At 49.7% G+C, this 19,565-nt stretch overlaps 8 protein-coding genes across 8 annotated transcripts; 5 read left to right on the plus strand and 3 right to left on the minus strand.

The window, feature by feature from the left end:
* Positions 1–257: 257 nt before the first annotated feature.
* BO83DRAFT_376336 (uncharacterized protein) lies at positions 258–1,089 on the plus strand. Its single transcript, XM_025530680.1, has one exon. It carries the CDS (start codon positions 326–328, stop codon positions 776–778), a length of 453 nt encoding a protein of 150 aa, XP_025390574.1. The 5' UTR covers positions 258–325; the 3' UTR covers positions 779–1,089.
* Positions 1,090–1,187: 98 nt separating this feature from the next.
* BO83DRAFT_356146 (short-chain dehydrogenases/reductase) lies at positions 1,188–2,489 on the minus strand. The gene is made up of 5 exons (XM_025529184.1): positions 2,404–2,489; positions 2,041–2,353; positions 1,857–1,964; positions 1,577–1,795; positions 1,188–1,521 (listed from the first exon to the last, which is right to left on the minus strand). The coding sequence occupies exons 1-5, from the start codon at positions 2,443–2,445 to the stop codon at positions 1,337–1,339; spliced, it is 867 nt and encodes a 288-aa protein (XP_025390575.1). The 5' UTR covers positions 2,446–2,489; the 3' UTR covers positions 1,188–1,336.
* Positions 2,490–3,828: 1,339 nt separating this feature from the next.
* BO83DRAFT_376338 (M3 family metallopeptidase) lies at positions 3,829–6,636 on the plus strand. Its single transcript, XM_025530681.1, has 5 exons — positions 3,829–5,214; positions 5,276–5,399; positions 5,448–5,748; positions 5,798–5,998; positions 6,072–6,636. The coding sequence occupies exons 1-5, from the start codon at positions 3,958–3,960 to the stop codon at positions 6,277–6,279; spliced, it is 2,091 nt and encodes a 696-aa protein (XP_025390576.1). The 5' UTR covers positions 3,829–3,957; the 3' UTR covers positions 6,280–6,636.
* A 941-nt stretch (positions 6,637–7,577) lies between these two features.
* On the plus strand, positions 7,578–9,234 carry BO83DRAFT_376339 (alpha-L-arabinofuranosidase B). Its single transcript, XM_025530682.1, has one exon. The coding sequence runs from the start codon at positions 7,641–7,643 to the stop codon at positions 9,138–9,140; it is 1,500 nt and encodes a 499-aa protein (XP_025390577.1). The 5' UTR covers positions 7,578–7,640; the 3' UTR covers positions 9,141–9,234.
* A 248-nt stretch (positions 9,235–9,482) lies between these two features.
* On the minus strand, positions 9,483–11,637 carry BO83DRAFT_406463 (uncharacterized protein). The gene is made up of 2 exons (XM_025533881.1): positions 10,146–11,637; positions 9,483–10,084 (listed from the first exon to the last, which is right to left on the minus strand). The coding sequence occupies exons 1-2, from the start codon at positions 11,364–11,366 to the stop codon at positions 9,623–9,625; spliced, it is 1,683 nt and encodes a 560-aa protein (XP_025390578.1). The 5' UTR covers positions 11,367–11,637; the 3' UTR covers positions 9,483–9,622.
* Positions 11,638–11,903: 266 nt separating this feature from the next.
* Positions 11,904–13,028, minus strand: BO83DRAFT_376341 (ATP11 family protein). The gene is made up of 2 exons (XM_025530683.1): positions 12,842–13,028; positions 11,904–12,787 (listed from the first exon to the last, which is right to left on the minus strand). The coding sequence occupies exons 1-2, from the start codon at positions 13,015–13,017 to the stop codon at positions 11,953–11,955; spliced, it is 1,011 nt and encodes a 336-aa protein (XP_025390579.1). The 5' UTR covers positions 13,018–13,028; the 3' UTR covers positions 11,904–11,952.
* A 1,944-nt stretch (positions 13,029–14,972) lies between these two features.
* On the plus strand, positions 14,973–17,029 carry BO83DRAFT_376343 (argininosuccinate synthase). The gene is made up of 11 exons (XM_025530684.1): positions 14,973–15,119; positions 15,200–15,238; positions 15,300–15,455; positions 15,512–15,804; positions 15,859–15,877; positions 15,936–15,968; positions 16,022–16,288; positions 16,346–16,472; positions 16,526–16,580; positions 16,635–16,801; positions 16,867–17,029. The coding sequence occupies exons 1-11, from the start codon at positions 15,080–15,082 to the stop codon at positions 16,922–16,924; spliced, it is 1,254 nt and encodes a 417-aa protein (XP_025390580.1). The 5' UTR covers positions 14,973–15,079; the 3' UTR covers positions 16,925–17,029.
* Positions 17,030–17,998: 969 nt separating this feature from the next.
* Positions 17,999–19,521, plus strand: BO83DRAFT_376344 (uncharacterized protein). Its single transcript, XM_025530685.1, has one exon. The coding sequence runs from the start codon at positions 18,019–18,021 to the stop codon at positions 19,081–19,083; it is 1,065 nt and encodes a 354-aa protein (XP_025390581.1). The 5' UTR covers positions 17,999–18,018; the 3' UTR covers positions 19,084–19,521.
* Positions 19,522–19,565: the final 44 nt, after the last annotated feature.

Below are 19,565 nucleotides of genomic sequence, written 5' to 3' on the forward strand. Positions count from 1 at the left end.
GAGTGCTCGTGAACGAAAGCAGGGAACAATCTGTTTGCCTGAATGAACCCCAGGGTCTTGTGTAACACAATGCACTCAGGAGCAAACAAGCTCAGCTTATGGGCTGACAGAACCACAACGAGCAAGAGAGACCGATTGGCAGGCAACATCTGTCCAGCCCTGCAGGGTATCATGTGACTCCCAATAAGGTATATTCCCAGTCCACTAACCCTGAACGAAACTCTTCTTCCATCATCCTTCACTCTCCTAATAATCTCTTCCATCAACAATTATCATATAACCAAACTCTTTCCATCAAGCCATCAATCCCAGCATCAAAATAACTATGGAAGTAAGTAACCCTCCCCTAGCCCAAGTCTTGGCTGAGGCCAACCTTCATCCACAGCCATTCCACCGCGAGCATCCCGACGAGCTCCACACCCCTAGCTGGCATGCAGCAAGCAACCGCCCCATCGTGGACGGGAAATACAACGACCCCGGGACCGGTGAACTCCGTGATGCTGGAGGCTTGGTGTTTTCCGGACCCCCCGCTGTCGATATCATCATCACGAATATTCACGAGGGCTCGTCCAACAACATCTTTCGTACTCAGCTCCCCTTTCATATGGAGAAGCTGCTGGGGTGGATTCTGCATGTAGTCGGGGAACGCAAGCTCCAGCTTGATTCCGTTAATGCCACCCCATATGCTATTCGAGTGGTGCTTGCTCATGAATTAAATGAGGGGCAATTTCATGAAACTGCTCATGAGATGGCGAACGGGATTTGGGGGCAGCAATAGTAAAGGGTGCTGTGGAGTGGTGAGGCTGGGATGGATGGGGTCGAGAACGCTCATTTGCTTTTTGCGGGGTGAGACCCGTAATATGGGGCAAAGGGTATTGCTTTGTTTGGTTCTTATCATCCGGACTAGACTGTCAGATTAGAAGTTCGACCGGCGTGGGGTTGATTGAAGGACCCATGCTGTGTAACTTACGTTTCGATAGTCTGAGACTTTAACGAAGCATACTGCCTTATACGAGGTTTCATCACAGTAACTAGTTTAGCACGTTGTCTCTACAGCACTATTATTTAGGCAGCCATTTTCGGTGCATTCAATGTGGCGTGCATGAAATTCGGCACGGGTGAGCTCGGGCAACCTGAGGGCAAAGAGAAATCATGATTACCTCAGAAGTGAAAGTACGCCCCTTACTCTATCCAGTGGAGTATATTATGTCTCATAGTTTACTACATCTGCATTTCGAAAGAGAGATTCTTTGTTCGAAGTATGTGTTAAGTCCCTGGCATAAATATATCCAGCACATCTACATTGATCATATGTCCGTCATCATCGACGATATGCTCAAGCAATGCTTTCAGTCTTCTCAATCTCCTCCCTGCTCAAGCACCACTTCTTCTGCAAGTCAGCATCAAGGGCCAGGGCATACACATCCTTAGGCCACCACTCTCCCCAGCTAGTCAAGAAGATCTGTTCCGGATCCGCCGGGAAATCGTTAATGAAAAAGGCGCGGAGGAGGTTCTGGGCACCTATAGATCTTCGTCAGCAAGTCAACGTATAAAGTAAGCTATGAGTGATCCTCACCCTCGGGGATAGTCTTGGCATCGGGCATATCCATGGTCAAACCCATTGACGAGGCGAGAGGAGTGCTTGGAATGAGACCTGGTGAAACAGCAACGACCGTGCAAGATGGGAGTTCACGCCGCCAGTAAAATGCGCTCAACAGCTGCACGAACTTGGAGGCACTGTATATCGGACGATAGCCTGCGCCGGAGTTGGCTTTCAGGTCCACATCAAGGGTTGCTATATCATAAACAGTCAATAAATGCCAGAATGGAGTACTTGGATAATGCAGGGATCTCACCCGGATCCTGGTCTCTGAGACCACGGATCGCCCCGGAAGAAACGAAAACAACTCGCGATTGCGAGGCAGATAGCACATCACGGAGCAAGTGGACCAGATAATGCGGGGCTGTTATAAATTTGCTCCATCGTTAGTGAATCCACTTTCGATTTTGTACGTCTAAAGTCTATCATTTTCCACGAACCTAGATGGTTAACTACATATCCCGAGCACCATTGCGATCCATTCGGACCAGGGCCTTCGCCATTGTCCATAGTGCCGGCGCAGAGGAAGAGATAAGCCAGCTTCTCGGAACCCAACTTGGAAAGGACATTTGCTGCGAAAGACTGCACACTCTTCAAGGACAGGAGGTCGAGTGGGTAAATGGTGATAGAATGCTTAGAAGTGTCATAGTTGAGGCTATCGTAAGCAGCCTGAACCTTGGCCGTGTCTCGCGCGCCCAAGATGAAATTGTACGGCTCGGCTTGCTCCAGCAACTGCTTGATTGTTTCAAAGCCCTGTGGTGTCTTAGAAACCGATACATGAAAGGGTGGAAAGCTAGGCACACCAAGCCGGATGAGATGCCAGTTGCGACAACTGTCTTTGCCATGGTTGCTAGGATGAGGCTGTGTAACTACCTAGGATGTTATCGAGTTATTGTTGGGGGCAAACAGAAGATTCCGAAGTTGCACCAAATATACCCCGCTCGGCGATCAAGTGGGGTATTGATGTCATGTGGTTTGTGTGCTCTTAGCACCCAATGGGATTCGAATGTTCACCCCATAATAAGATTGCACTTATACGTTTTACTGTTTATCTAGAGATGTACACTCAAGAACTCGTCTCGATTAGAAGTCAAGTACAGCCTGCAAAGCACGTATTCCGTCAATTGTATCAGGGTAGTAGACAAGTCTTTTTCGTCGGATTATTATTACGGGAAAATATACAATGTCATCTCCGCTATCTGGCCCCTTATTCATTACTATATAAACAACAGGGCAACAATAACCTAGTAACGAGATGTCACTCGTTACTTCTAAAATACTTCGTAGGCTCACAAGCAGCATGTTGCTCTGGAATCTGGATTGTCAACTTTTCCGCGGCACAAGTGCCTGAAGCCCGATCCACGGATCAGGACGTGGATACTTTAAGCAACCCGTAACCCTGATACATACTTTTTGTAGGCCATGTGGCGTATACAATAGCTGGAATCTCGGTAATTTAACAGATTTCAGAAGCCCTAGTAGTCTCATATCGTATGCCGTTTGAATCTGGATCCAAAGTCTTTCTGATCGGGCAATAAGATACACAGCTGTAAGCGATATAAAATATATCGAGTCTGAAGATACCTCGTAAGGACATGGCTCTCTGGTCGGTGGCATAGGTTTATACAATAAACCTCTAGAGTTTTACGTACTAGGGTCACGGCGAAATTAAGTCTGACAACCTTGTATCGATTTGTATAAATCGGACGCGGAGAAGGTTCTGCCGTTCTTGATTCTGTATGGACTCTGGAACTATAAGACATCTTACTCTCAGGATATCTATTTTTAAAAGTACCTCTGGTACATTGGAGTGTCTGTTTTAACTCTTCGTCATGAATAAGGGAAGAATAGAGCTGGGACAGCACTATTACTTCTAAGTGTAAGGCTGCTGTCTATCATAACCAGCATAAACAGTAATAGTTATAGGCTGGACGGAAAGCATAAGCCATAGCTAGTCAATGATCTTGCCTAATAAAACAACCTCAGCTGATAGCCATACTACCGAAAATGAAAGAATGAAACGTGGCTATGGCGTGATCTACTAATGCCTGAGACAGAGCGCTAACCATGCAGGAACAGGGGAGAAAATCCAAGCAATCTAATTCAAGCCACTAGTGGTAGTCACCCGACGTACTACAAGGGTTACTGTTCCCTATAAGGAAGCTCCAAGTAGGCCCTAGCCTCAATCAGCTCCCTCCCCCTCTTTTTGTCTCAGTAGAGTGATATTATATTAACGATTCCTCATTCCTTTCTGCTCTTCATTGCAATACCCTGGACTGATTCAGATTAGACACCCAAAAGGCCAAACATCTTCTACCCTAATACTCACAGCCTGACTAGAACCCGTCTCAGACATCATGTTTCAGCTCCCCCGTGTCCCAACCACTGACCAAATTCTCCCTCTCATGCATCAGATTATTGATCAACTCACTCAAACGCGCAATTCGATACTCGAGGCAACGACTTTAGGAACAGCCACCTTCGCCAACACTCTTCTCCCCTTGGCGCAAACCGAAAATGCAGTCCAAGGCCAGCTAGCCATGATCGACATGCTACAGTATGGTGCTCCATTGCGGGGGACCCAGGATGTCGTCCACTCCACCTTGAGCGTCTATGCTGAAGCACAGGCGACATGGATCGCCAACGGCGATTACTTCCGTCTACTGCAGGCTGTCCGCGACAACCGAGAGGACTTTGAGTCATTGGATGCGGAATCGCAACATTTGCTCGAACGTGAATTGACCGTATACCGAATGGCAGGGCATGGTGAGTTGGATGCGGAAGAGGTGGAAGGCTTCTTGCAGGAAGAGGCAAACATTGGACAGATAGAGAGGAAGTTTCAGGAAAATTTATCAAGGGAAGATGGGGGAGTATGGTTTACACGGAACGAGTTGGAGGGAGTACCAGTGAGTGAGTTGGGGAAGTGGAAGTCGGATGGTGAGCAAGAAAACGAAAAGCTATTTGTGCCCTTTGCGAATGGAGGTACACTGGCAGTGTTAACCTACGCTCGTCGCCCTGGCACGCGAAAGAAGATGTTTTTGGCCGATAACCAGAAGCTTAGGGACAATCAGTCTTTATTTGAGGAGATTATCCGTCGACGGGCTCGACGAGCCCATCAATTGCATCATTACACCCACGCCGAGTACCGGCTACAGCAACGTATGGTAAAGGATCCGGAATGGCTAGGTGGGTTTCTCAACAACCTCAAGGACACACTGTGCGCCCGCGGCAAAGATGAAATTGCAGTCTTGCAGCAAAGGAGAGTAAAGGATCTGGGAGACAAGCATGACACAGATGGTGTGGGATTTCCTCCGTGGGATAAACCATATTACATGCGGTTAGTAGAAGAGGAAGTTGCGGTTGACCAGCTGCAGCTATCCGAGTTCTATCCCCTCGAACAAACAGCCATAGGAATGCTGGGTATTTTTGCCTCTGTTCTGGGTCTCCAGTTCGAACCTGTCGAAGCCGAGAAGGAGTCTCTTTGGCATGAGTCCGTCCGGGTATTCTCTGTCTGGGAGAGTACGCCCGATAAGCAGTTTGTTGGCTATCTCTACTTCGATTTGCTATGGAGAGAAAACAAATATCGCGGTAACCAAAGCGTGAATCTCCAATGTGTATGCACCATCCTTTACATTAGTGACACCGTGCTTGATCCAGACTAACAGAGAGCATCAGGGTTATCTCCGCCCAGATGGCAGTCGGCAATACCCTGCCACAATCCTCATGTGCTCTTTCCCGACTCCTACCCCTACCGGTTGTGCATTGCTCAAGCACCATCAAGTGGTAACCCTCTTCCACGGTAAGCCTAAATCAGACAACCTTGACTATATACTAATTTAAGACACAGAAATGGGTCATGGAATCCACGATCTCCTTGCACGAACAAAATACGTCCGTTTTCATGGCTATCGGCTTCCCCCTGACTTCGGAGAGATGCCTAGTATGATGCTCGAGAACTGGTGCTGGATGAAAGAGGTTCTGCAGGGCCTCAGCTGCCACTACACTACGCTAGAGAATAGTTACCTGGTTGAGTGGCACAGGCAACATCCTAACTTGCCGCATCCGCCAAAGAAAATTCCTGTGGATCTAGTTGACCGTCTTATCAAGCACCGTTACCTAAACCGAGGGCTTTATCATTTATACCAGCTGTATGCTTCTGCTTCATGTCTCTGGAAATTATTAATCTGACTTGAGCAGGTCAATCTCCATCTTCGACTTGCAAATCCATAGTCTCAAGACTGATGCAGATATTTCAGATCTGGATGTTCAGAAGCTCTGGTATGACCTCCGTGAGGAGGTTGAAAGTATGGACTTCTCCGAGTGCCGAGACGGCTATGCATTTGGCACGTTCAGTCATCTGACAGCGGGCTATGATGTCTGCTACTATGCTTATCTCATGTATGTTCCTCTCCCATTCAGACCACTTGCTCTATTTATATTTCACCACTCATGAAGACTAATCCTCTTAAAGCTGCACGGCAATGGCCCAGGACGTCTTTCTTTCTGTCTTTGCTGAAGGCCCATTCCAGAAGGACAAGTGGGAGAAGTACCGTCGCGAGATTCTGCAAAACGGTGGCGGCCAGCAAGATTTGTTTCAGATGCTGGAGAGGTTCTTGGGTCGTCCACCAAATATGAATGCCCTTGTGGAAGGTTTGAGGCGAGCAGACAGTCAATATTAGTGCTAGAGGGGCAGACTATTACACCATAAGCTTCTTAGAAGCAGTGCAGATAATAAAATTCACGCAATGTCTCCTCGCCAAGCAAACCAGGTCAGCTGCTTGATTTGGGTTCAACATGCCCAGGAACCCGGGCGGCCCGAGCCTGCCGAGGGTCACAGACGATGCGGAGGGCCGCTTGGCATCCAATCTCCCCTTTTAGAATGTTCAGAGCATGTCTATTCTGGCCATATAAGCTGATCCATAGAGTTATGTCATTGACTGTCTCGGAAGGTGTCCGGTAATTGTCCTTGTCTCTCAAAGACGCTCGGGAAGTCAATAGACGGCAGGGCTGTTTCTGCATCATGATATAACCGACGGCATCTCCTTTGGGCTGTGCTTAGTGGGTCCGGTAAGCTAGACATTCGAACGCAGCCATTCACAGCTTTAATTTAAAGAGAAGACCGGATAGTATCCTGATAGAGTTCAAGTAGCATGACCACATGGTGTGAAGAACATAGGTTCCCCTCACTGCACCGGTTAAAGCCATCCACTTTCCCAGAAGTAAACATCGTACGACGTACACGGGTCGGTTGTTTTGTCTACGTTATGCTATTTCGACTATACTTATTGCAAAGCGGAGTTCGTTCCGATCAGCATACATCTTTTCAGGGGTAACCATTTCTCATAATCCGGGGTAATGGCATCCAAATTATAGCTTCCAAAACTGGCCCATCACTCAAAAACATACACTGCCTCCGGATAAGCATTCACCAACCCTGAGCAAAACTAACTTCCACAGGAATGCGGCACCTCCAACCCCTCCACAACTACCGAGGCTTGATCCAGGAGGAACAGGTCCCTGAAGAAACGTGACGAACCGTGATGAGCGCGGGAACACAGTTTAGTCTCATCCCCCGCATCCCCTCCGGGCAAAACCCCGGCGGCACTGGCATTAGCCCTAGGCACGGACAATGCCCTTGTCAAGCCTTCAGGAACTAAATCAACTAAATCACCCCATCCTGCGGGGTACATACTCCACGACGCCCTGCACGTCCGCCGGAATGCCGTCGTCGCTTGACATCAGGTGGAACAACGCATTCCTGCTGCCTCGATAGTGAGCCTTTTAACCGACCGGTTACTTGACAATGTATACAGGATGTCCCAATATTGGAGGAAAATCCCTGACCCCTGAAGCCACACATGTAATTAGACTTCCCATATCATGCACTCCATGCATGGGCACTGCACCGCAGTGAAGAATATAAATAAGCCCCCCTTCTCACCCTAGTAGCATGACTTCTTTCCCCAAGCGGGCCTATCCTACTGTCTGAGTCCTCTCCTAGCCCAGACCTTCCTGAGCAGGCTGTAATCCATCCATCACCATGTTCTCCCGCCGAAACCTGCTCGCCCTAGGGCTAGCCGCCACCGTCAGCGCCGGCCCCTGTGACATCTACGAAGCCGGTGACACTCCCTGCGTAGCCGCACACAGCACCACCCGCGCCCTGTACAGCTCCTTCAGCGGCGCCCTCTACCAGCTCCAGCGCGGCTCCGATGACACCACCACCACCATCTCCCCACTCACAGCCGGCGGTGTCGCCGACGCCTCCGCCCAAGACACCTTCTGCGCCAACACCACCTGCCTGATCACCATCATCTACGACCAATCCGGCAACGGGAATCACCTGACCCAAGCACCCCCAGGCGGCTTCGACGGCCCGGACACCGACGGCTACGACAACCTGGCCAGCGCCATCGGCGCCCCCGTCACCCTGAACGGCCAAAAGGCCTACGGAGTCTTCGTGTCCCCCGGCACGGGTTACCGCAACAACGAAGCCACGGGCACCGCCACCGGCGACGAGCCCGAAGGCATGTACGCCGTGCTGGACGGCACGCACTACAACGACGCCTGCTGCTTCGACTACGGCAATGCCGAAACCAGCAGCACCGACACCGGCGCCGGCCACATGGAGGCCATCTACCTCGGTAACAGCACCACCTGGGGATACGGCGCCGGCGATGGTCCCTGGATCATGGTCGATATGGAGAACAACCTCTTCTCCGGTGCCGACGAGGGGTATAACTCCGGTGATCCGTCTATCTCTTACCGCTTCGTCACTGCTGCGGTTAAGGGCGGCGCTGATAAGTGGGCTATTCGCGGCGCTAATGCTGCCTCTGGCTCCCTGTCCACTTACTATAGCGGAGCCCGTCCGGATTACTCCGGCTATAACCCCATGAGCAAGGAGGGTGCTATCATCCTGGGTATTGGTGGTGATAACAGCAACGGCGCCCAAGGTACCTTCTACGAGGGTGTCATGACCTCCGGATATCCGTCGGATGATACCGAGAACTCCGTCCAGGAGAACATCGTGGCTGCGAAATACGTCGTCGGCTCGCTGGTCAGCGGTCCGTCGTTTACCTCCGGAGAGGTTGTCTCGCTGCGTGTCACGACCCCAGGGTACACAACGAGGTATATCGCGCATACTGATACTACTGTGAACACGCAGGTTGTGGATGATGATAGTTCCACGACGCTGAAGGAGGAGGCTAGCTGGACTGTTGTCACTGGCTTGGCTAACAGCCAGTGCTTCTCGTTCGAGTCGGTCGATACCCCTGGTAGCTATATCCGGCATTATGACTTTGAGTTGTTGCTTAATGCCAATGATGGCACGAAGCAGTTCCACGAGGATGCTACTTTCTGTCCCCAGGCGGCGTTGAATGGTGAGGGCACTTCGTTGCGCTCGTGGAGTTATCCGACGAGGTATTTCAGACATTATGATAATGTTCTGTATGCTGCTAGCAATGGTGGTGTGCAGACGTTTGATTCCAAGACGTCGTTCAATAATGATGTTAGCTTTGAGATTGAAACGGCGTTTGCTTCGTGAGGCATGTTTAGGGGGTTGGTGGATCGTGTGGGTATGAGGGATCGTGGTTTGTAAATAGGTTATGTTTGCTATATAACATATGAATACTATACGATGGTATAAATTAACATAGACTGAGTCTATGTAATCTACAGAAGCATCAGACCCTTACCTACATGCAACACAATATCACAGCATCGTATCCGTGGAGCCGTCACGGACAAATCGGCTGCGAGATGGTTCTTATGCGGTGCTAGTTACTGTGATTGGGGATAATTTCAAGCATAGTTATCTTTTCTTCACATAATGCATGTGGATATTGTATGTCAAGAAAGTTCATTAACTTGAACATAGAAACATCTTGTAAAATAGATATCTGATGTACCATATCGACAAATGCACTGCGACATCAAATACCCGCACAAACACATATACATCATCATCATCATATGCTATGCAATGCCACCAGCCCTACGACCAGCATGATAAGAAAGTAGGCTTCCTCACCCCGAGAAATCCTCGACTTTTGGGCCTTCCACGGCTGCAGCAACCTGTTTAGCAAGCTGCGACCTTTCATACGAATGGATTTTGATCTTCTTGGACTTGATCAGGTCTAATCGCTCATTCTCCAAATGGCGGACTTGAACTTCACCGGAGGAATCACTCGGCAAGGATATCTCGTAAGTCGCTGAGAATTTCTTCTCGAAACCGGCGTACTGTGGTGGCCATTGTGGGAAGCGACGGAAGTATTTACCTGTCCAGACGGTCAAGGTAAACGACTCGAATACTTCAATGCCCGCCTGCTTTCTACGGTCAAAGTAATTCTGGCCGATGCTCCTTACAGAGGCATAATTTATAAGAGGCTTGATGGGGTTATGTATGTCGGGGAGGCCTAGTTCAAAGTGCATAGATAGTCTCCTGAGGTTGTGGAAACAGGTTGCTAGTTTGTCGAAGACGTCGTCGGGCTATGGTGTGGTTAGATCTCGGTTCATGTGATAGTATAAGACAGAGGATACATTGGCTTACCCATTGATTGTTCTCTCTCTTGACTCCCACTTGAAGTGACTTCAATTTGGGACAGTTGACATCGAGCTGATTGAGCTCCTCCGCTGTTAGGACTTGTCGCGGACGCGCCTTGCAGGCAGATTCCTCTTCATGCAGACAGAGTGTAGATAGGTTACTGTGACGGGAAATCACCTCAACCGGGCACATGTACCCTTTTAGAACTAAGGTTTCCAAAGAATCAAACGATGAGAGGAGTTCGACGAGTTCCTCTCGCTCATCATCGCCTTCGCCTTGCCAGACAGGCACTTCAAGGATCTTTTGGGATCTGGTAAAGCCAACTAGACGTCGAAACAAGCCAGCGCAACTCTGCGGTCCTATGGCTAGTGACACCAACCTGTCCCACTGAAGCCCATCACGCCAATACCTCCATTGCTGGTCGTCCATCAGGTATCCGTCAAAGGAAAGATGCTCGAGTGGAGGGAATGTTTCTTCGCCTGTAAGCTGAAAACTCCATATAACAGGATACCTCGACATCATCGGAACACAACCACCATATTGTCTCATGACAGTAAGCGAGAATGACCGGAGATGTGGGCATTTGAAAAACAATCTTTGTAACGTGGGTATCTGCCGATTTGGCCCGCTCCGGTCATTTGCCGGGTTCACTGATGCAGAGAGGGTCGTGACAGGGGGTAAAGTCTGCTCCGCCAAGCTAGCGATTTTCTCTTGGCTATCCTGGTTGAGCAGGAGAAGTTCTGGCTTCCTTTTATGCTCACAAATGGTGCGAATCAAGGTTGTCGATTGAATACTGGGAAAACCGATGGTGATCCGTCGAAGATTTGGCAGACGGGCAATCAGTGTGGCCAAACAATCATTGCTCTGGAGTCGTTCTAGGAAGTCCTCGTCTGCCCTAGCAGAGGAGAAACTCGAATTATTGAAACTCGAAATATCGATTTCCTGTATCCAAGTTCGTAAGGTGTGATGTTTGGCATCTTCTAATCGAGATAATAGACGCCAATGACCTGTAAGCAATTCTGGTTCCGTTTTCGCTTCTGTAGATCTAGACGACCGACCAGATCTAGAGGGAATCTTATAAGCCACCAAGGTGATAGATCGATACAAAACGGGTGTCGCGATCGAGTTAAAGATCTTGTCGACCAAGCAGAGGTGGGACAGATCCTGAGTGGTGCATTGCTCAAAGATAAGATGCCATACATCCAAGCTTACTGCATCTCTCATCATAATGAATGGTCTAGAAACCGATCGAGCAGTTGAGGCTGTAAAGATAAGTCCAATGAAAATTATGTGGAAACTGTCAAGATGAATGAGTAGATATTTTCGTAAGATTTGGGGCTCTATAGGGTTATCGCTCCAAACTGAAATCAGATGGGGAAGTCAGGGCAGATGGAAGTACTAATATAGTGCCTCAGTCTAGGAGACAAGGCTCTGCGACGAAGCATTTACTGACTCAATGCGGAGCGCAAGTGAAATGACACCATCCATTTGATTGGACACTAAGAAGGACAAGGCTGTGAAAAAAAAGGGGGGCTTTGAAGAGGAAAGAACTAAGCACTAAGTAGTAGCAGTCCTACTAGCCACTGTAAGCCCGATTGGTTGGCGGACCGGCGACAGCCAGTCATTCTCACATCAGCTGCTGCATCATCTTCCTCACTATCTCCCCGGGAATGCTGTGGGGTATGGATAGCTTGAACCCCCAACACTCATCAACCTCGAGGCTATTTACAAGCTAAGTACCCGCGCGGGAAAGGCTGCGTATTGGTAAAACGTATATCGTACAATCTATCTATCTACAATACTAGTGGGACCCTTACAACTTCTCCGCCTCTGCCATCAAGTCCTCAACCTTGAAGTTCTGCACGTCACCGCGAGTGAACGCCTGCAGAAGCTCGCCTTTCCGACCATTCGCCTGACCACCAAAGTCATAGAACCGCTGAACACAGCTAACCAGCCAGGTGGCATCTGTCGCAGATACTCCGGAATCAGGCATCACCTGACCATTCATCAGAACCAAACCCTTCTCATCCGCCAGATCCAGATAATGCGTGACCGTCGTATGCGGCTGCGCATACGAACCATGCAGCTGATACGAAGCCAACGCTGTGAAAATGATCGTGGAAGTGTGGTCGTTGGCTGAAGCAGCGGAAGAAGCGGTCGGGGACGCTGGGGGGTGGAAACCCCATTGGAGAAAATGAATGTCGGCACCGCCCTTGGCGGCTTCTGCATTCTCCTCCGCGGTCTGCGCTTCACTCTGCGTACGAGGTAGGGGAAGAACAAATTGGGGGTTCTGGCGTGCGGCGGAGACGATGCGTTGGTATGTTTCTACCGGAATTACGGCGCAGACCGAATGAGAGTTGTTGGCAAAACGAAGACGCCAGATGGCCTCGATTTCCTTGGGCGGAAGGCTGCGCACTTTCTCGACGTCGATAAAAGAGTCAAGAGGTTTGATTCCAGTCGATGTGGCGGAGGAGGCGGCGCGAGCCTGGGGAGTAGGTGGAGGAGGAGGGGGTGAAGGGCCGGTCGAGGACGGGGAGGGCGAGGACTTGGGCGGCTCTGGAGTGAGAGGAGTTGTTGCTTTATGACGGTACTCTTCAATCTTCTCCTTGTAGGCTTCCTTCAGAGAATCGATGTCTTGATGTCCCTCTCTATGGTGAGAGGAGTGAGTGAGTCGGTCATAACTGTTGTCGCGGTCGACTTACGCTTGGGCTTTCTGCTTGAGTTTCGAGCGGTACCTGTCCAGCACTTGGTTGGGATCGTGATGTGTGGCGAGGAAGCGGACATCGTGCACTTGAGCCCAGCGCCTTTGCTGGGGGCATAGGGAGGATGCCCGAGTCCTCAGCAGGGACTTGAACGCAGAAGATCTGAGATACGCCATCTTGAGAATGCTGCTTGAGGAGCAAAGAAAGAAGGTTAATACTTGGGATAGAAGTCCGGTCGGTTCAGCTAATCGGGACTAGTACTGATTACATAATATGTACATAAATACTGCCAACTCGCGGCATAAGCAGAAGATGCTTCACACCATAGCTGGAAATTGCACGGTATCAAAGTGGAGGTAGAAAATAAATTATGATATCTGTATTATCATAAGATGTTGAAGGGTATGTCGGTCATGGGAATCGGAACATCATAGCAGCCTTCCACACATCTTGATCAAGCTTTCCGTAAGTCTCCTATCCAGAACTTTCAAGGTTCCTGAGCTGTAGAACCAAAGAAAGATGGAAGTGTGTATTGCGTCAGCTTATACTATATGGCACTAATGTATGCAGCACATCTATTGAATTTAATCAAAGCCTGAGCTATGTACATATCATTTGAAACAAGTCTCTAGACATGAAGGTGTCTATGACCTCATACACACAAGAGTCTCGGCCCTATCTGGGTAATTTGAAGTGCATTAAGTGTAAGTGACAGACTGGGATGTTCTCTAGTCCATAAGAGAAAAGATGGGCTGTTTCATTTGGGTGGTGTTACTCTAGACGAACTAGGCTATAACGATCGTCCGGTAACCATTCGTGGCGGGATATATGGGCCCGCAGTGTCTCTACGGCCAAGTGTGACTCATTGCCCTGGTCCAGAGATTTATTTTTCCACCTACGGCTATCTAACAAGCAATAATTATACATTTAGACTTGTTCTTGAATCCTCTCGGTAGCAATCCGTAACATTGACACTACAGCGAAAGCAGGGCGTCACTCGTCTAAAACGATCGATAGATGACCTGGCCATTGACGTTCGTTCTGCGAAGTTTCTATAGCGCCACTCCAATTTCCTGGGGGAAGCTATTCGTACTACTATCTATTCTTAGCTGCAGTAGTGGGGTATCAAGGAAGCTCTAGACAACCTTGGCTGCTCTCAGCGCTTTTAGTATTGCGCCCAATCGATGCTTGGATATTAGGGTTTAGAGACAAAACCGACCTAGTAGTGAGGATGAGCTAGCATAATCGCCAGCAGCTAACCAAATGTATATACTTCATTTGATCGTAATACCAGCTGGAGATGCAGAACTGGAAAGCGGATATTGAAATAGTTGGGACATCTTGACAAAAGTAGTAGCTACTAGCTCTACTTTTATTTTATATAAACAGACAACAAGTGTTCCCTAAAAGTGTGAGTTCATCTGATGCTTCACTGTCAGATGGTCTCCTTGGTACATTAGTACAAGTTGAAAGTGATGGTGGTCAAATTGACCCTGGCTTCAATTCCAGGAACATATAATTAGTGACTTCACGGAGTGCTTGCGATCCGTTTTCTGACACGGAAAATTGAATTACAGTAGAACCGCAAAATAAGCCGACAGCATGTTCCAATGCCATTTTTCCTATTTTTCTTAGCTCACAACTAACTAATCATAAGCGCTCAATGATAAAAAAGGATTGACTTCGTGGGAGTGCACACATTACAGGAACCGGGGCCCTTCCCCGGATCCGTATCGGAGGGCTCGTATTAGCCGTCGGGGAAGTGGTGCACGTGACTACAGAGATATCTCCTCCTCTGTCCTGTTGATTGCATAGTAAAAGGTACTGATTCTGGTCAATGTGTGAAACTGGAGGGAGATATTATCTAGCTATTGTGATTGTCTCCTCCAATGCTATCCAGGACAAACAGCAAGCATACTTACCCAGAGTATTGCAGTGAGTCATTATTCACGAAGATTACTTATCGGACGAAGCGATAATGACTTCCCTATCGATGCAGGACGATCCACAGTCGCTGATTGGTTCGCCGACAAAATTGTTACGTAAGGTACTAGCTCCGACTCCGGATGAGTCAACGACCTGCATCGACCGCCTGAATGAGCCATCGCGAAAACTGATCTTCCCCAGTGATCTTTTTTCTTTCCCAAGTCTCTTCTTTCATCCTTCTTTGCTGCCCAACAACCTCATCTCCCGCCGGTCTATCCGATTGCCCCTACCAATTCCCTTCACACAATCACAATGGCCTCTGAAAAGCCCCGTGTCTGTCTGGCCTACTCCGGTATGTTCTCGCCCGCCCGACCCCGCAATCTTGCGGTCTTGATAAGGCTCGGTGCACTAACTCGACAATTTCCATTGCAGGCGGTCTTGACACCAGCTGCATTCTGCGCTGGCTCATCGGTACATTTCCCTCCCTATTTCCGGTCGAATTTCGATCGACTCGACTAACAATCGCTCGCAGAGGAGGGCTACGATGTCGTCTGCTTCCTCGGCAATGTCGGCCAGGAGGAGGACTGGGCCGCTGTTGAGGCCAAGGCTCTCAAGATCGGTGCGAAGAAGATGATCATCGAGGACTTGCGCCGTGAATTCATCACCGAGCTTTGCTTCCCCGCCATCCGTAAGACTGCTAGTCCGGCTACGTGCCCCAATCAGTCCGCTAATCTCACATCGCAGAGTGCAATGCCATCTACGAGGGTCGCTACCTTCTCGGTACCAGCTTGGCTCGCCCCGTGATTGCCCGCGCTCAGATGCGCGCTGCTCAGCGTGAAGGCTGCCAGTTCGTCTCCCACGGTGCCACCGGCAAGGGTAACGACCAGGTCCGTTTCGAACTTGCCTTCTACGCCATTCAGCCCTCCATCAAGGTCATTGCCCCCTGGCGTGACCCTAAGTTCTTCAAGCGTTTCGCTGGTCGCAACGATCTGCTTGACTACGCCGCCCAGACCGGCATCCCCGTTACTTCCACCAAGGTGAGTGGTGTCTATACAGATTGCGCGAATACAGGCTAATACAGTATGATATAGGCTAAGCCCTGGTCCATGGGTTCGTCAAATTGCTCTTCTGCGTGTAATTGCTTCAAGTGTACTAATTATTGGTATAGACGCCAACTCCGCCCACTGCAGTTACGAGGCTGGTAAGTGAACCATTGGCAGTAGTTTACCTATCATTTTACTGACCAGTCGATAGGTGTCCTGGAGGACCCCAACCACACTCCCCCCGCTGACATGTGGACCATGACCGCCGACCCTATGACCGCTCCCAACGAGCCCACCGACCTCACCATCCACTTCGAGCAGGGTGTTCCCACCAAGCTTGTCACTCCCGAGAAGGAGTACACCGACCCCGTTGAGCTTTTCTACACCCTCAACAAGATCGGTTTCACCCACGGTGTTGGCCGTATTGACATTGTCGAGAACCGTTTCATCGGTCTCAAGAGCCGTGGCTGCTACGACTGTATGTGTCTTGCACTCCACACTGCACTTCCCACTAGGACTTGCTAACATGTTGCAGCCCCTGCCATGACCATCCTTCGCGATGCCCACCTTGACCTCGAGGGTCTGGTCCTGGACGGCCAGGTCCGCGCTCTGCGTGACCAGTTCGTCACCCACAACTGGTCTATCCAGCTCTACAACGGATAGTACGTGCTCTACAGTCTTGGTCTAAACAAGATCAGTTCTAACCCTTCCACAGCTACTTCAGCCCTGAGCGTGAGTTCATCGAGAACAGTCTCAAGTTCTCCCAGCGCGTAAGTGCCCCTAAAACCAAATGTCTCAACGGGATTATCTAACAAACTTGACAGCGCGTCAACGGTGAGGTCCGTCTCCGCTGCTACAAGGGCCACGTCTACATCCTCGGTCGCTCTTCCAGCACCGAGAAGCTCTACTCCGAGCAGGAGGCCTCCATGGACTCCCTGGACGACTTTGAGCCCACCGACACCACCGGTTTCGTTGCCATCCAGACTATCCGGTATGACCCCAACTTATTTGTTCGTATTCAGAGAGAAACATAAGCTAACATTCTCCGTCAAACAGTCTGAAGAAGTACGGTCTCCAGAAGGCCGAGGAGGGCGAGTCCCTCAGCCGTGCATGAATTATGAATGAGCGTTATTAGGTCATGGGTGTATGGGGAAACAAAAAGTAAATAGATCACATAATACCAAAGGAATATTTTTAAGGTAATTCACTACTATTACTGTAGGCAACGAAGCCATGACGTGTAACTGTTTTCTAAGCCAAATACCGAACCACATCCCCAAAAAGTCAATCAACAAAATGAAATCGAATCTACCCCTCTAATAATAGTATAGAATTCGAACAGAGCGTTAACTAATCCCCTCCCCCTCCACCAAAGCTTGTTCCTAGGACGACCACCTAGTACCTCCCTGCAGACAATCCCATCCCATCCCATTCCTAATTCCCTGTCCTCGCAAACCTTGTCAGTTGCCACGCAGGTACCCACCCCTACTGACGATGCCTCCTGATCAAAACCTACCCAATCACATTCCCTATATCCATCCAACTAACGAAAACTCCCAGTGGAGAGAGAGCACCCATCAACAGATTTTCGGCTGACAGGGTATCCATCCATCCATCCATCCGTTCCTAATGGGCGCGGGACGGTGTGGAATGCCAGTTCCGACGGGGCCAGCATTCCGGACATACCTATTGTTGTTGCCCTGTTGATAGCTAGTAACCCGCGGAAAACGTGAAACGCGGGATCCCTTCATTCTTGAAAAAAGTTTTCAATGGGGAAAGATATAGGGAGGGTTGGATCGGAGAAAGGTTTGGCTGTTGTTGCCATGAGCCACGACGGCGAGTACGACGACGGTCATGTCAAGGCTTATTCACCTGGGGGATATGTTGGAATGCATCGTCACCCCGGGGGATGGGTGGGCAGTTATCAGTGGGCCGTGTGCATACCTTGGGTAGAGTTTGGTTGCTGGTTGGGGGGTGATAGTGGCGCTGCTGGGGGTATAAAGATGGTGGATTTTTTTCTGTATCTGCTTCATCATGCTTTAATTGTCTTTACTTTGTCTACCTCGAGACATAACTATCTCCTGTATATCTCTGGATATACGATATTAGGAATTTCTGAAATATCTATTGAACGGTGAAGACATCAAAATGAAATCCGCTCTCCTGGCCTATGGCCTTCTGGCCTCAAGCGTCTCAGCACACATTCAAATGTCCAACCCCTACCCGATCCGCAGCCCGCTCGACCCAAATGGTGATGAATCCAAGAAAGACTACTCATACACGAACCCCCTCGAATCCAGCGGCAGTGACTACCCCTGCAAAGGCTATGCCAACGACCCCTTCCGGTCCGTAGCGACCTACAGTCCCGGCGGCACCTACGAGATGGACCTCCAAGGCAGCGCAACCCACGACGGCGGGTCATGCCAGATCTCGCTGTCGTACGACACTGGGAAATCCTTCCAGGTGATTCACTCCATGCTGGGCGGTTGTCCGCTCACGGAATCGTACGAGTTCACGATCCCGTCAGATGCACCGACAGGCGATGCGCTGCTCACTTGGACGTGGTTCAATAAGGTCGGGAACCGGGAGATGTATATGAACTGTGCGCAGGTTACTATTGGGGACGGTGATAGTAAGAAGAGGGACGTGGAGGAGATGCGGAAGCGAGATGCATTTAGTTCGCTGCCGCCGATCTTCATCGCCAATATTAATGGGCCCGGGCAGTGCACGACTATTGAGAACTATGATGTCAACTTCCCCCGGCCGGGACCTTCGGTTGAAGGCAGTATCAATGGCACCAACACCGGGTTTACTTGCACTGGTGATGCGCCCTTCCTGGATGCCGATAACAGTGGCTCAAGTGGTAGCTCCGGCTCTAGCTCTAGCTCTGTCAAAGATGCCCCTGTGTCTACCCCCAAGCCGACCGCGTCCAGGCCGACTGTGTCTACCTCCCACATTGCTGCTCAGGTTGTTGGCAGTACACCCGCGGCATCCTCGTCTGCTAAGGTGGTTGCCTCGTCGTTTGGAACCGAGGCTGCGCGCGTTGCGACAGTCCCGACGGCGGTTGCCCACTCTGAGAACGATGCTAGTGTTGCTGGTGCCGATGATGATGAGAGTGCCCGGTACGTCCCTGGCAAGCCTTGCGTCGATGGGGCTATCATCTGTGGCCCTGAGGGTACTAGCTGGTCGATGTGCAGCAATGGACGTCCCGTCCATATGGGATCTGTTGCGGCGGGAATGTACTGCTCTCATGGAGCGATGCATCGGTTGTAGAGAATTGGGTGTATATGGTGGTCAGTCAAAGTTATGGCATCGTTTGTATTATGATATGTTCGGCTTCTTCCTTCGTTGTGTTGGATAATGCGCGTTGATGACCGGGCGGATGTGTTTACTTTCAGCGACTCATTTGTTCTCCATGTATCTTAGTTGTGTCACGTTTAAGTAGCCTATGCAGTATTACCTTTGAATGGATTAAATCACCTCAGATGATATATCAGAAGTAGAGTGAATGAACGATAGGCTTTCAAAGTGAGCACTAGATGCAGTCACAGAAGTCTGTTGTGCTTTGTGCGATGTATTGATGATAGGCATCAAATGCCGGAATGTCAGTGATTTGATGCCTGCGAGCCGATCTCCATAAGCAATAACGACAGGAATATGACATGCAATGTTGTCCAGAAGCTGTCAGGTTGATCTTGTCTCAAAGCCAAGGTGTTGAGGCTAAATAGAAAAGGGCGTAGAATGCAGACTTGGGG

The sequence above is a fragment of the Aspergillus eucalypticola genome, assembly GCF_003184535.1.
Source record: "Aspergillus eucalypticola CBS 122712 chromosome Unknown BO83scaffold_6, whole genome shotgun sequence".
Taxonomy (NCBI): Eukaryota; Fungi; Ascomycota; class Eurotiomycetes; order Eurotiales; family Aspergillaceae; genus Aspergillus; species Aspergillus eucalypticola.

Bases quoted from the DNA above. Each gene is read 5' to 3' on its own strand.
- BO83DRAFT_376338 (XM_025530681.1), top strand. From the start codon at position 3,958: ATGTTTCAGCTCCCCCGTGTCCCAACCACTGACCAAATTCTCCCTCTC. The intron at 5,400-5,447 runs GTAAGCCTAAAT...TTTAAGACACAG, and splicing joins AGTGGTAACCCTCTTCCACG to AAATGGGTCATGGAATCCAC. The intron at 5,999-6,071 runs GTATGTTCCTCT...ATCCTCTTAAAG, and splicing joins TGCTACTATGCTTATCTCAT to CTGCACGGCAATGGCCCAGG.
- BO83DRAFT_376344 (XM_025530685.1), top strand. From the start codon at position 18,019: ATGTCCAACCCCTACCCGATCCGCAGCCCGCTCGACCCAAATGGTGAT.
- BO83DRAFT_356146 (XM_025529184.1), bottom strand. From the start codon at position 2,445: ATGGCAAAGACAGTTGTCGCAACTGGCATCTCATCCGGCTTG. The intron at 1,796-1,856 runs GTGAGATCCCTG...TTTATGATATAG, and splicing joins TCTCAGAGACCAGGATCCGG to CAACCCTTGATGTGGACCTG. The intron at 1,522-1,576 runs GTGAGGATCACT...GAAGATCTATAG, and splicing joins TGCCAAGACTATCCCCGAGG to GTGCCCAGAACCTCCTCCGC.
- BO83DRAFT_406463 (XM_025533881.1), bottom strand. From the start codon at position 11,366: ATGATGAGAGATGCAGTAAGCTTGGATGTATGGCATCTTATCTTTGAG. The intron at 10,085-10,145 runs GTAAGCCAATGT...ACCACACCATAG, and splicing joins AGAGAGAGAACAATCAATGG to CCCGACGACGTCTTCGACAA.
- BO83DRAFT_376343 (XM_025530684.1), top strand. From the start codon at position 15,080: ATGGCCTCTGAAAAGCCCCGTGTCTGTCTGGCCTACTCCG. The intron at 15,120-15,199 runs GTATGTTCTCGC...TTTCCATTGCAG, and splicing joins TGTCTGTCTGGCCTACTCCG to GCGGTCTTGACACCAGCTGC. The intron at 16,289-16,345 runs GTATGTGTCTTG...AACATGTTGCAG, and splicing joins GAGCCGTGGCTGCTACGACT to CCCCTGCCATGACCATCCTT.
- BO83DRAFT_376341 (XM_025530683.1), bottom strand. From the start codon at position 13,017: ATGGCGTATCTCAGATCTTCTGCGTTCAAGTCCCTGCTGAGGACTCGG. The intron at 12,788-12,841 runs GTAAGTCGACCG...CTCTCACCATAG, and splicing joins CTCAAGCAGAAAGCCCAAGC to AGAGGGACATCAAGACATCG.
- BO83DRAFT_376336 (XM_025530680.1), top strand. From the start codon at position 326: ATGGAAGTAAGTAACCCTCCCCTAGCCCAAGTCTTGGCTGAGGCCAAC.
- BO83DRAFT_376339 (XM_025530682.1), top strand. From the start codon at position 7,641: ATGTTCTCCCGCCGAAACCTGCTCGCCCTAGGGCTAGCCGCCACCGTC.